General features: G+C 37.3%; 1 protein-coding gene across 1 annotated transcript; it reads left to right on the top strand.

Annotated features, from left to right (window-relative positions):
• Positions 1 to 1,936: 1,936 nt before the first annotated feature.
• LOC107095294 (zinc finger protein OZF-like) lies at positions 1,937 to 9,514 on the top strand. The gene is made up of 2 exons (XM_015391314.1): positions 1,937 to 2,076; positions 7,888 to 9,514. Exon 2 carries the CDS (start codon positions 7,903 to 7,905, stop codon positions 9,199 to 9,201), a length of 1,299 nt encoding a protein of 432 aa, XP_015246800.1. The 5' UTR covers positions 1,937 to 2,076; positions 7,888 to 7,902; the 3' UTR covers positions 9,202 to 9,514.
• The last annotated feature ends 6,135 nt before the right edge of the window (positions 9,515 to 15,649 follow it).

Here is a 15,649-nt window from a genome sequence, read left to right on the forward strand (position 1 = left end):
AGTACCCATCATGACATAAACCAAATTTAATTTCATTGAATTTGGTGCCCTATTGTGCCCCTGTATAGTATTGGGTCAGCTGACGCCCCTGTTTCCATGCTGGAGCAACTGCATCCAAGCCAAAGTTCACCAGCAGTGAAGTAAAGGCAAGAACCACTGAACTGGGCTCCAGAGCAGGGTAGACACGTTCTCTGAAGGGACAAATTGCTCTTGTCCTTCTGGAAATCTGATGGACGGATCTGGGAACAGTTCTCATCTGACTGCATTGAACCAAGTGTAAAGTTTGGTGAAGGGAGGATCATGCTGAGCTTTTTTTTTTTTTTTTAGCACCTAGGCTTGGCCCCTTAGTTCCAGTGAAAGATAGTCTGAATGCTTCAGCAGACCAAGACATTTTGAACAACCCCATAAACCCCACTTTGCGGGAACAGTTTGGATCTGGATCCTCCCCCTCCATCAGGACTGTGAACCAGAACACAAAGCAAGGCCCATGAAGACATGGAGTCTGGGGTGGATGAACCTCATCGTCCTCACAGACTCCGCCCTAAACCCGATACAACAGCTGTGGCATGAATTTGAGCAGAGACTGAGTGTCCGACCCTCTGGTCCAAAATCAGTGTGTGACAGTGTGTGAGCTTAAATGTTTTGACACCAAAATCATCAATGGAATCAAATGTATTAACCAGTGGAGGCCTGAATTTTTCAGGATCAGAAACCAAAATATACGTTGGCATGTTAGGTACGTTCAAAGATAAAAAAAATTAATAAAAAGGAATTCAATGTTTTGCGTTTAAAGTGAAATTTTTACTATAAATAAACATACAAATTTAGAAAATTAAAACGTAAAAATATCAGAAAAAAAAGTAGCAAATTAAGAAAAAACAGAAAAATGTATGAGAAAAGAAGCCATTGTGCAAGATTTAAACATGTACATTTGCGGAACAATGAAAGTAAAGTAAAGTGGTTGAAGTAAAAATGAATTATACAATAAAGTTGCATGTTTATAATGTCGTAAATTTACATGAATTAAGTTGTACATTTAGTCGTACAAAGTTTTTTCTCGTAGATCTTTTATAGTTTTGTTCTATATTTTACAATCTCGTAGATTTGCATGCTAAATATGCGCATTTACGTAATCTCATAAATTTGCATGTTTATACCCTCAGAAATTTGGGTGATTTTACGCGTGAATTCAGTATTTATTCTCGTAAATATGTCAGTTTAAACTCAACTATTGAAATGTAATTTATTTTATTTATTCTTTTTTTTTTGGCTTTGAATGGCCGTAATACACTGCTGTAACACATTAATAGCAAGTGCCTTTAAATGTTTATAGAATGAAGGGGGAACTTTTTTTTATAACTTTTTTTGGAACAGTAACAATGACAAACTCAAAAAATACAGTATAATAAAGCACAACATATAGTCAATCATACCTCCTAACACTTTTCCTAATATTTTTTTTTCTTTTCTTTCAAGTTGTGATGTAAACAGATGTTTAGTTTATGCAATACACTTCAGAAAAAGAGAGAAAAAAAATCGAAATCCAAAGATATCTATAATTACATATGCCGAATAACAGAATTATAATGAAATATAAATGAATAAATAAAAATAAATAAAAAAAATACAAAAACACACATACACACACACACACACACACACACACACACACACACACACACACACACAAAGAAAAAAAAGCAAAATAAGCATTATTCTTTCATTTGTATCGAGGAGGGCTAAAATAAATTAGAGAGGTGATATGACAAACTTTTTGCTTTTTGTTTCTGAATTTTGTCCAAGGAAAGATTTAGAAGATGAATCTCCTGTTTAAATACAGACCATATCGGCTTAGCTTTTATGAAGGGGGAACTTTAGGGCTGTTTTTGTTTCCGGTATAAATCTTAATGGAATACATCCGGCGGAAGTGTTACATTCGGCAGAGTTAGCTGTGAGGTTTCATGTGAAACCTTTTGCGCTGTGAGCTAAATATCGCAGCTTTTGTTGTTGTTGGTTCATTTTACCATCTGTGGGACCTATTTCTCCAGGAACCGAACATTAGCTTAAAGGCTTCAGGTATGTTTACTGCAGGACACAGAGAAAATAGGCCGGAGGAAGAAGCAGGATGTGTCCGTGATCTGTTTACACCACAGTTATTGTTAAGTTTGTTACGTTGTGACATATTTATATATGCAGCAGTTAAGGGAGGCAAAATGCAGGCCGGTTTTTTCTGCTCACAGTAAATAATGGACCGGAAGCTTAAAGGAAGCAGCTACCAAGTTAAAGGATCTTTTGTTTTGTGGTGTTTGCTACACATCAGGGCTTTTTTTCTGTCATCATAACATTGGGTGGAATGTTATTGGGTGTGCGGCGTATTACTGTTTCTATGTCTTTGTGAAGGATATATATATATATATATATATATATATATATATATATATATATATATATATATATATATATATATATATATATANCTTTGTTTTTACAATATAATAACATGGTGGCAGATGGATTCATAACCACGTGGACTACTCCTCTTTTTACATTTAGAAGATAAACTATGATCAGTGCACACACATACATGCTAAGTGTTTTGTATTTTTACATAACTGCAATAATTAGATTTATCACGGTTCAGTTTGAATTTTTACCTTTAATTCTTTCTAGATTATTTGCTGGAACATCTGAAATACTTTCGGTGAACTATAATACAATCCATTGTGATTTGTGATCGGTACGTGGTTGAATGAAATCCCTCCAATAACTGTGGGGAGGACAGGATGTTGCTGATGCCCATCCATTCGTGTTAGTCCAGTTCTCACATCCATCAAACTTGTCTGCAGGCCCGTGAGATTTCTGGGCTGGCCTTTAAGCAGAGCATCTTGTGAAAAAGCTCTTCAACTGTTGCGTTTGATACAGGGTGAGGAGTTTAATTGCACCAAGCGCTAAATCCCAAAAGCAGCGGTTTCCTCCAGCATCTTTAAAAGATTCCTCTGCAGGCCACAACGCATCAGTCATCAGAGCGAGGTTTATCACACCTGATCAACCTGCTGCTAAAACGAGCAGAATTTGTGGTACCGCTACACTAGATCTGTGTTTTAAACACCCTGGCAGATTACATTAGCTAATCAGTATGGAGAAAGGCCAGGGAGGCTTTGCTATGAACCAGTAATCATGAATGATTGATGGACACATGTTTTAATATGTTAACTCAAAAACCGTAGATCTGACTCCAAGCCAGCCCAAATTATCTCCACCTGCCCAATTTTTACCCTCAAAATCAAAATGAAAAGCATCCATTTGGGCAACACTGGTGGAGGCTAACTTTTATGACTTTAGACACTCTAAATCTTGTGATCTTTCAACTGATTTCCAAATAAATTGGCTGATGAAAATGAGAACATTCTACGGGTTACATAGGACCACCTGATTGTCTGATTTTATGTTTTAATACATCATTTTGATTTTGCATTGACTTAGCAAACTTCCAGAGCTTCCTCTCAGGCTGCACAACTAAATTCCTCCTATGGGTGCCCAGATAAAAGGAGAGTTTTTATATATATATATATATATATATATATATATATATATATATATATATATATATATATATATATATAAATTATAATAATAAAAATAAATATGACTCAGCCTTTTCCTCCCTGTCCTGTTTTCCCTTTAGTGAAGAATTTGAACCTAGTCAAATACAAAAATGATCAAAATTAGCTGGACTGCACAACTAAATTCCTCCTATGGGTGCCCAGATAAAAGGAGAGTTTATTATATTTTATTATAATAATAATAAAAATAAATATGACTCAGCCTTTTCCTCCCTGTCCTGTTTTCCCTTTAGTGAAGAATATGAACACAGTCAAATACAAAAATACATATTTCAAGGAGTTTTATTTTAATTTCATTTTAATATGTTAACATGAAATGAAATTAGTTTTCTATGCTCCAAAGTAGCCCAATGTCAAAGTGTGAAATAGTAAAAAAAAGTAATAAATAGGTTTAAGTATGAATATTAATTAAACAATATAAAATATACACATTTAAGCAATTATATAAAATAAATAAATATAGGAACCTATAACGTTACAAGGACCATGGTGACTCTTGAATTAAGGTCAAATTTCCACAATGATAATTTATTATTTTTAAAAATTAAAGCAGTGTTTTATTTTGTTTCTGTGCACAACTTTCTGTACATGCTCTGCGCTGTCTTGCTGAATTGAGCTCCATCTTCCAGGAGAAATATAAAACAGTTCAACATCCAACGATGACAAATCAACACTGAATAAATGTTTTTTTTTTTTTAGTCAAATACTTTGCTAATATAACAGTTTCATAATGAATGTTAATTCAACTGCTGGAAACTTACGACAGGTACCGACGAAGTTAAATAAACGTTGGTTCGATGTTCCTTTTCTGTTTGAGTTGCTCGATGGGCTGAAATCTTTACTCATGGAAACTTTTTCTCAGTCATCTACAAACTTAAACTGTTTTCCGCCTCCATTTGTAGCCCGACATGCTCCCATTCCAATTACTGCCTTGAACTACGGACTCACTAACGGTATCTGTAGCCCATGCGTGGCAGTTACCATAGTGCACACACCATTAACACGTACCCCAGTGCGTGTTTATGGTGCACAGCACACATACCCAAACCCTTAAGCTCCTTTTTCCCGGCTTTTCAAATATAAAACACCTTGCAGGTTTGTGAGAGATCTAGATAATCATCCTACAGTCAGTTACGGTGTAATTTTTTTTTTTTTTTTAGAGTTTATATATTGCAAAATATTTAAAAAAAATAAAATACAGAGGACATGACCTTAGTTTTCCTTAATGATAATTGTGGCCCTGTTCAGAGACACATTTTTCAGAGACCATGAATCAGATCAAAGACCAGGCTGCTAGTATGCTAGTTAAAGTTAATTCTATTTTTATGTATCTTTATTAATTTCTTACATCTCTGCACCTTTGGAAAAAATATTGGTGTGTTTATGTTTTTGCCATTCAGTTACATGACTTCCATTCACTTCCATTTAACTTGCTATGTCATTATTTGCTCAGAGGAATTCAGTATTACTGATCATGTTTAGTGTTTGGCATTTCTGGCTACTAATTCATGTCCAGGGATCGCACTCAGCTAGAACTTAGCATTTTTTTATGTATACCGTAAATTCCAGACTATAGAGTGCACCGGATTACAAGCCACTTGCTCTAATTTTAGAAAGAAAATCAATGTTGTGCTTTTATAAGCCGCATCGGATTTTAAGCCGCAGGTTTCCCGCGTTTTATGAGATATTTACAAATAAAGATATTACACGTGAGCATTTTTTTTAACGTTTGATTTAATCCGTATGATAAAACAAACAAATACGGTACATATTATGAATGTTTTTTTTTTTTCAAACTACCTGTAACACATTTAAATATACGTATGTGTCGGTAACACGCAAATATAACAGTACTTTTAATTGAACAACGCACAGAACATTGCAGCCGACCAGGAAAAGTCATTAATCACTTTCTTCTTCCTCCTGCGCACTAAAACCCTCAAAGTCCTCTTCCTCGGTGTCTGAATGGAACAGCTTCAGCGCCATGAAAAAAAACATGCATTAGCCACACTGTATTATAGGCCGCAGTGTTCAAACAGCGGGAAAAAAGTAGCGGCTTATAGTCCGGAATTTACGGTAGTTTGAAGAACTAGCCTGTTGGTCTGCTGTTGTTGCACTGTGGCTGTCTGGGATTTTGTGATTCTTTAGCCATTAAGGGAGGTTGAATTAAAAAGAAGGACTGATGAATACATTTGTCCCCCTCACTTCTAAGATGTTTTATGATTCTATACCCAGGATCATAGAAGTGTTTGTTTTAGTCCTTATAACTGTAGTTCCACAGTCATTGAATTCTGTGACATGCGCAGCAACGTGGTTTAGCGTCGGACTTGGAATGTGCTCTGAAGGACCGGACCAGAATAGAACTCCCAGAATTCTGATCCTACTAGATCTCCCACTGGCCATCAATGTGTTGGGGGAGACTTTTCCCAATGGAATGCATGAATAGTGAAGAACTGAAATGGTTCTAATGTGCCATATAACCACATTGTGAACATGTAAACCTTAAAACAGGTCTAATATATATTTTTAAAGGCTAGATATTTGTGATCTAAATATGTATTTAAAAAAAATCAGTATAATGAACACAGGCTCAAAGTTTGAAATTACGATTTATTTACAGAAATGATTGATTACTCCCAAACATTTCCCTCACAACCCCATTTTACATTTATGACAAACGGCAGCGCAGACGCACCAGGCACTGTTTTCTTTGCCTCGCCAAAGCTGGCTCTTCTGCGTAGAAGGGGTTGGTAACATGTGGCTCTCTGGAGCGCATCTGGTTGGTACGCAACTGTTTTACCAGCTCAAGGATAAAATCTCTGCATGAGAGGGTGACGTTTAAACAGCTCCTGAACAAAACCAATGAGTTTATAGCTGATATGTCCAGGAGATCATAAAGTACAGCTTTTATGGAATACAGACTCATCTGATCCAACACATCCTTGCCAACCTGTGTGTAATTATAGTTGCCCACAGGCTCCGGTTTGGCTTTTGGGCTGTTGAGTTTAATGGCTGAGGTCTGGGCAGTGCTTTCCAAAACCTAAAAGTTTCCCTGTTGTCTGATTGATCACTGATACGTCTAGGTTTTGCCCATGGTTGGTGAACATCTTCAGACGTGGCCAGGAAGAACTGTGGGCTTGCCTCACCATCAGCTTCATATTTAGTCGTCCAGCCTTTAGAATTAATTCCTGAGTTTGAATTTAGGAGCTTCGTTCTCCAAAGGCCAGATTCGTTGGCCAATTATGTCATAGCAATGCACCGAGGCCTGCAGCTGAAAATGCAGCCTTCTTTTTCCTCGTTTTGAAGGACAGGTCCGCTGTATCCTCTGTAGCCTTGGGTATCCCCTAATTCATTGCGACTCCAAGCAAGCCGACTGCTCCGTTCTTAGAGGAAAAAGGGAGATGTCACCAAACAGTGGTGAATATTAGAAGTGCAGTTTAATATAATCCAAGTTGTGAATAGTTCCGTCTGAAATTAATGAACATTTTTGTTTTAAATAGCTATGGAGTCAGATACGTGGCGGGTAATGTTTGGTTTATTTAAATATTTTATTATTAACTAATATTATTTTATCTGTCCCTGTACAAATGGGTTTGGCTAACATTCAAGCTGAGATTCCAATGTCTCTGCAGTCTGGAGACTATAAATATGATATAAGACAACAGTACTGCTGCTGCAGATCTTCAAAAATGTTGTTATTAGCAACCAGAACAGTGGTATCCATTCTTTGCCTGCTTGGAGGACACAGCTGTTGAAATCAAACACACCCAATCTCTGCAATCAATGGTGCTGTTCCTGCCAGACAGACCTCTGCTCCTCTCAGCAGGTATTCTGCTCCACTCCTGAAACTGCTCCAGGTGTCTCTATCTGTGTGTTTTGACCCATTATCCTTTTGAAGACCCATGACCTGTGAATGATAAGAAGCGTTCTGACACTTCAGCACATTTTACTCTACAGTCCCTGATAGGCTGGACATTTCATTGTACCTGCAGAGATTCACACTACCTGTTCCAGATGAAGCAAACAGTCTAGAGCATAACAGAGCCCCTTTTCATGGTGAACATAGAATTGATTTTTCATTAATCCTTTTTTTTGTCTCATGTTCATTTGAAGTTCTCAATGAAACTTTGAAGTGAGGAGTGGAATGGTTAGGCTCAACTGTGACAACAACAAGATTCAAGGTTAAACTAAGGGTACCAGAAATGTTGTTAATGTCACACATGAAACTGTTGCTAAACTTGCTCTGCTGTTCTCATCCCACCAGGCCTTCCACGGCATCATGTCAGTGATTACCTGGGAGGTCGATGCAGATCACGTCCTCATCAGCAAGCAGAAGAGCTCACTTCTTGACCAAGATATTCCAAACTGTGTGCGAATAAAAGAGGAACAGGAAGAACCAGAACCTGAGAGTGAGACAGAAGAACCAGAACCTGAGGTGATCAAAGAAGAACAGATTGAGCAGTGCATCTTTCAGGATGAAGAGCGGCTTATGGTGAAGCAGGAGACCAGCACCTCTATAAAACCTGCTGCTAATGAGGAGACCTTCCACCATGGACCAGAACCGCAGCACATAAAGGAGACAAAGCAGGAACCCGGATCGGTCCAGATTAAAGAGGAACAGCAGTTCTGTGACCTTCAGGATGGAGAACAGCCTTACGTCTTTGAATTTGGTGATTCCATCTCCATGCAGGACAACGACATGAAAAGTCCTGCAGATGAGAAGCCTTTCTCTTGCCTGACGTGTGGGAGAGGTTTTAACAAACAGTACAACTTGACTGTCCACATGAGAACTCATACGGGCGAGAAGCCGTATCCATGTGAGCTGTGTGATAAATCCTTCCGCAGGAGTAATGATTTGGTCCGTCACATCAGAACTCACACGGGTGAGACTCCGTATTCTTGTCAGTTTTGTGGTAAATCCTTTAATGACAACAGTCACTTAACAATTCACCTGAGAACCCACACAGGGGAGAAGCCCTATTCCTGCGAAGTGTGTGGAAAATCTTTGACCGACAGCAGTCATCTGATCAAACACATGAGAACTCACACGGTTGAAAAGCCTTTTCCATGCCTTACCTGTGGGAAAGGATTCACAGCACAGTCGGACCTCACCATCCACATGCGAACCCACACAGGGGAGAAGCCCTTCACCTGTCTGGTCTGTGGTAAAGGTTTCATCCAGAAAACCACCCTTAGTTATCACATGAGAACACACACCGGCGAGAAGCCTTTTCCATGTGAGCTGTGTGACAAATCCTTCATTCAAAGCAGTGATCTGTCTCGTCACCTTCGAACTCACACCGGGGAGAAGCCCTATTCCTGTGAACTCTGCGATAAATCTTTCAGACAGAGTAGTGATCTGGCGCGTCATATTAGAACCCACACAGGCGAGAAGCCGTTCTCCTGTGGAACGTGTGGAAAAGGTTTCACCAAGCAGAACAATTTGACTGTTCACATGAGAATTCATACAGGCGAGAAACCATATTCCTGTGAACACTGTGGTGAATCATTCACAGTCAAGTTTAGTCTGACCAGACACAAATGTAAAAACAATAACCAGGAAGTTTTCCAGCAGTAGAACCGTTCTTTATGACTAGAGGCCAAAATGGCTAATGGTTGAATGTGGACTCTAGGAATTGACTGGAACTGGTTCCAACCTCTTGTTTCTCCTTGAATAGTTCAGATTAAATCACTCTGATTCCTAATTTTGAAGCCCAGTCTGAAAACTAAAAGAACAGAAGAAGAATCGATCCGATTGGCTGGGTAGCCATCTGTTTCTGCAGCGGTATTAAAGCGTGACTTAAAGGTAATAAAATGACCCGTTGGCTATGTACAACACTGTAATATGATTATATCAGGCTAAAGACGGGGACCACCATGATGAAACACTTCAAGCCTTTTTTAACCTGCTGCACTGTTTTTCAGTTCAATTCTGTTTATTTATGTAGCGCCATTCCACAACACGTCATCTAAAGCACTTTGCAGAAACAATTCAACAAGATCATACAGTAAATTTGATTCAAAAGTTTTTTATCTAAGGAAAACCAGCTGATTGCATTGACTCGAAGGCAATCCCTCACACCAAGCAGGCTCATAGTTACAGTGGAGAGGAAAACTGCCTTTTAACAGGAAGAAACCTCCAGCAGAATTAGGCTCAATGGGGAGGGGCTATCTGCTGAGGCTGCCTAGTCAGAAGCGGAGATGGATTGCCTTTGAGTCAATGAGTCGATGCAATCAACTGGTTTTCCTTAGATAAAAAAAACTTCTGTCTTGAGATGATGTGTTGTTAATGTGTGCAATATAAACTGAATTGAATTGAACTGATTACTAAAAGATCTGCCTCCCATTATACTTTTAGCAATTCTAGGAACCACTAATTAACCTGCAGATCGAGAACAGAGTGCTCTGTTAGGAAAATAAGGGACAATCAGATCTCTGATATCAGATGGAGATTGATTATTTAGGGCTTTATGTGATAAGAAGAATTTTGAATTCTTTTCTGGATTTAATAGGAAGCCCATGAAGAAAAGCTCAGATAGGAGAAATTAAATCTCTCTTCATAATTTTCACTACAAATCTGTTTCCAGCATTTTGGATCAGCTGAAAACTTTTAACTACAGTTTGTGGATTTTCTCATAGTAAAGAATACCAATAGTCCAGGCTTGAATTAACAAATGCAATGACTTGTTTTTCAACATCGACCCTGGATAGAATATTTATAATTTTTACAACATTCAGCAGATCTAAAGAAAATTTTAGAAACCTCTTTGATATGGGATTTAACTGACAGGTCCTGATCAAAAATCTAAAGTTTATAAAAAGTTAAATTTGTATAGATTTGGAAATCATCTAGAAGTTTAGACTGTTTAATGAAAAAAAAACTCTGCTTATCCAACTTAACCAGAAATGAAATGAGGATTCGGAGCTGTTCATATTCAGCTGCTGAATAAATTATTAAAGATTTCTGTTGCGCAGCCTACTGGATGGAAACTGATTAACTGTCTGTTCAGCTTTCCTTACTGTGTTTTTCGCCATCTCCTCTGTTTATCCAAACTATAGTGTATCGAGTTATAACTTTATGAAAAATGTAACGGATGTTTCTAATTAACTAATTTTAGTTTCCTGTTTCCAGAGGATTCTTTCCAAATCTCAAGTTGGTGATTTTATCTATGTGATCACATTGTTTATCGTTGTCATGGGTCAATATCAAAAACTCCACAAACAGGGCGGAATTATCAGAATCTTTATGAACTCTGTTGTTTTTGTCCTTTTTTCATTGTTTTGATAAATCTGAGGAACATGAATAAATGTGGTTCCTACAGGATGTTCATTGAAATAAACAATACTTCTTTATGTTACTGCTGTCCTGAATATGCTGAATCTAAATGTGTATATTCTTCCAGAGCATCTGTGATTGCTGTGGTAAGTAGTCACCGTTAAACCGTTACCTAAAACACACTGGTAACTTATATCAGTATCACCCAGTATCGTACTAGTTAAAAACAAAGTCTGTTTGAGTACAGTAAAAAAAAAAGAAAGCTGAACTTATTATTTTATTTCTGCTGAGAGCAAAACTACCTTCTCCTTAGCAAAGAACCTGGAGGCAGGATTTATTTACTCTCTGACTTCTAGACTGTTTTGTGAAACATGCTGCTGGCTAAGTGAGACTCTATTCAGGGTCAAAGTGGGGTTCATGTTAAGTCTAAACCCAGCAAACAAAGCTTGCAGCTTTATGTGTTTTATATTTCTAAATGTGTTGTGTACTTATATGAAGGTAGATTTGTTTCTTTATTATTCAATCAATAAAAGGTTGCTTCAATCAAAAAATATATTTTCGATTAAAAAAAATCTTCACTTCAATGAAAGAAAGTATTTGAATGCAAAAATATATTTGAGAGTCAAAAAAATGCATTTGAACTCTGCTTTTCTTTGATTGAAAATGTTTTATTTGATAGAACTCCAGTCTTTTTTGTTTAAAGCAACTTTTTTAATTGAAGTAACATTGTTTTTTGATTGGACCATATAATGGGTAGGACATTAGTGTCTTTATTATTCAATCAAAAAAGAAGTTGCTTCAAACATACAAACAACAGAATCAATAAAAAAAAGTTACTTCGGTGAAAAGATAAATGTTTTCAATCATAGAAAATAGTTTTTGAATGCAAATAAAATATTTGAGACTCAAAAAACTGCATTTGAACACTTTTTTTTTATTGTTGAAAATGTTCTCTTTGGTTGAAGGGATCTATTTTGTGTTTGGGCCACACATGGGGGTAGGACATGTGTCTTAATCATTCAGCGGTGGGGGGGAGATGTTCATGTTGCTGCGGTCTGACCGCTAGATGTCGCTAAAAGTTACACACTGTAGCTTTGTAGCACTGTAGAGTTAATTTCCAAGTTTGATATAAACATGTATAAAAGAACATTCAGCAGTATGAGAAATATTTTGTTTTCCAATTCAGTTAATTCACTCAGTAATTTCTATGCTTCACATCTTGTCATCTAAGGTCACTTTATAGATCCACAACATCATTTCATCTAGTCAGATTAGAGGGTCAAAGTTTTTATCGAAAGAGAACCAGCTGATTGCATCCAATCACTGACTTTGCAGGATTCTCTCCTCCTGGATGAGCAGGTAGAAACAGTAGATTTTTACTCTTCAGCAATCCCTGAAACCAAGCATGCTTGTAGTGACAGTGGAGAGGAAAACTCCTTTAACTAACCCTAAATCTTTAACAGGAAGAAACCTCCAGCAGACCCAAGCTCAGTGTGAGCGACTATCTGCCATCTCCATTTGGCCAACCAACAGAAAAGAAATGTTGAAAACTGAAGACGGCTCCGCCGCTATCTTGCTCTTATTAATCTGTTTACGGTATATGGACTAATTTGTTATGATGCGGTGTTAGCCTCATGGCTAGCATACTATTCCCTTGTTTCTCTTGAAAAAATAATAACCTCTTTATTAGTATTATTTTTTCCACACATAGTACAGCCTTTGGGTCAATAACATGTAACACGAGGAGAAAGAAAGCCAACAATGACACACACAAAAGGAATACAAACCACCGCACACCTAAAGCTAACCTGCTAAAGTAAAATCAAAAATTCCTTTGGGTCCCGCACCCCATTGCTTTTAACCCTTTATAGGGCAAGTTAGTTTTTAATCACTTGCATCCTCATTACAAATGGAGTCCCCCCGTCCCTCAGTGAGGTCTAGAAGCACAAGATCTATATCCAGCCATTCATCAAAGATACTGCTACATTCCTGTACATCTTATTTTGGCATTTGACCAATTAGATGAGCCATTGATATATTGCCTACTGTAAATTAAGTTGGGGAAAAAAAGTTAAGTTGAGAAAAAAGGTAAAAAGCTAATAAGCCTAGTTAACAATTATATTCAGGTTTATAAACCTTAATTGATGCCTCTAAGGTGAAAAAAATGTGTTTCTTTCACTCTCATAGTGTTTTCATGAATTTCTTATAGAAGCTCTTTTGTTATTTTTCTTAATATATTCAGCAAGTTTGCGTTTTTTGTTACTACATTGACATAAATTTCTGCCATCAAAATATCCATATTTTTTTAATGTTACAAAGGTAATAAGGTCTTTTCCTGGATTCAAATAACCAGAGGCATAGCCATAACATTTTTATAAGGGTGGCCAGGCAATGTATACTGAGGGGTGGCCGAAAGCGCATAGGCACCAGAACCTCATGGTCAATCTACATTGTTCCAACAGAAAAATTAACGAGCAAAACATCCATATTTTCTAAATAAAGACAAACTATATTTTCCTACAACCTTTGCCTACAAATAGAAGCATATATTTAAACATCTGTGATTTCTAGATAAAAGGTATAGTGAATAAAATTCTTTCAGTTTTGGGTTCTGGGGCAAACATCTCTTCCTTTGTCATTATTTACCTACTTTTATCAACATTTATTCTGCATAAGATTGATATTAACAAGTACTAATTTTTACATAAACTAATTATTAAATTTTTTAATAAAATAATTATTTTTCTATGACTTCACTGAAGACTCCTAGTTGACTTGCAGAGACACATTATTTTCTCTTTACCCCCTATAACACAAAATCTAGTTCTGAAAAGAGCATTTAATGTGCATAATTAACCACAGTCTTATTGTTGTTAAGTAATTGTTAATATATGAAAATTGAAAATGTTTTTAATATTCCACTTGGGAGTTTTACATATGTCTGTATTAGATGGGGAAAAAATTGGTAGGGGTGGCCAATGATTGGCTAAGGGTGGCCATGCCCCCCCGGCCCCCCATCTAGCTCCGCCCCTGCAAATAATACTATTGGCTTGAAATTTTGATTTTCGAAGTATTTCACTGAGTGCCTTATAAAGGGTTAAGGAATATTATTCTCCTTGCGCTTTGGCTGCCACAGACGTATGACTACTTTTAAAAAGAAAACTGATGTATTCTTATTATGCATATTTTGCTATGCTTATGAACATGTTTTAAAGGTTCTTTTTGTTGCCTATTCTGTCCCAGAGTCGCCATCCACTAACGTACTGTAGGTTGGACAGGAATGTACCATGCGCTAGTGGTTTGAAATGGAGTTGGAACTCATCCAGGACTTCAGACTAAATAGGAAGGCCATGCATGTCCCGCAATGCCTGCTGAAGAGGGAACAGGACCATGGCTTGGGCTATCAGTTTGAACTTCTGATATACATCCATTATCTGATACGCTTGTCCCAATTGGGGTCGCGAGGGGTGCCGGTCTAACAGCCATTCATTCATGCACACACTCACACCTAAGGAGAATCTAGAGAAGCCAATTAACCTAACAGTCATGTTTTTGGACTGTGGGAGGAAGCCGGAGTACCCGGAGAGAACCCAGACATGCTCAGGGAGAACATATACAGTTCTGATATACAGTCATATTAAAAAGTTCGGCCACCCTATTAATCTTAGTTATTGTTATTTCAAAATATTTGGGTTATTTCAGTTTGATATATCTAATGACTAATGAACTCAGTAATATTTCACTATTGAATTGAAGTTTATTGGACTAATAGAAAATGTGCAATATGCATTAAAACAAAATTCGACATGTGCAATAATGTGGGTATCCTAATCATTTTAATGATTTGAATACTCTTAACTACTTTACACTGACTTACTGAAACACACAATCAGTTTGGTAAGTTCATTGAGATTTGAACTTCATAGTCAGGTGTATCCAATCATGAGAAAATGTATTTAAGGTGGCCGGTTGCAAGTTGTCCTCCTGTTTGAATCTACTCTGAAAATCCATCATGGGCACCTCAAAACAACTCTCAAATAATCTGAAAAAAAGATTGTCCAACATAGTCGTTCAGGGGAAGGATACAAAAAGTTGTCTCAGAGATTTAAACTGTCAGTTTCCACTGTGAGGAACATGGAAAGAAAATGGAAGATCACAGGGACATTTCTTGTTAAGCCTAGAAGTGGCAAGCCAAGAAAATTATCAGAGAGGCAGGGAAGAAGAATGGTGAGAATGGTTGAGGACAAACCACAGACCACTTCCAAAGACCTGAAGCATCATCTGATGGGGTCACTGTGCATCGTTCAACAGTTCAGTGCACCAGGAGAAGTTATATGGGAGTGTGATGCGACAGAAGCCTTTTCTGCAAGCACGCCACAAACAGAATCGCTTGAGGTATGTAAAAGGCAAGGCAAGGCAAATTTATTTGTATAGCACAATTCAATACAAGGACAATGCAAAGTGCTTTACATGTAGGAAAAAATAAAATAAAAATGCAGAAAAAAAATAATATTAAAAACAGTTGGACTAAAGAAAATAAAAAGTTGAACTAATGATGTTTCAGTTCAACTGTTTAACTAGAACAGTCGAAGGCAATCCTAAACAAATGTCTTTTTAGCGTTGCTTTAAAGGAACTCAGGCTTTTCACACTTTTACAGTTTTCTGGAAGTTTGTTCCAAATAAGTGGAGCATAGGAACTAAATGCTGCTTCTCCATGTTTAGTTCTGGTTCTAGGTATGCAGAGCAGGCT

Source organism: Cyprinodon variegatus, unplaced genomic scaffold, assembly GCF_000732505.1.
Source record: "Cyprinodon variegatus isolate N-32 unplaced genomic scaffold, C_variegatus-1.0 Scaffold535, whole genome shotgun sequence".
Taxonomy (NCBI): domain Eukaryota; kingdom Metazoa; phylum Chordata; class Actinopteri; order Cyprinodontiformes; family Cyprinodontidae; genus Cyprinodon; species Cyprinodon variegatus.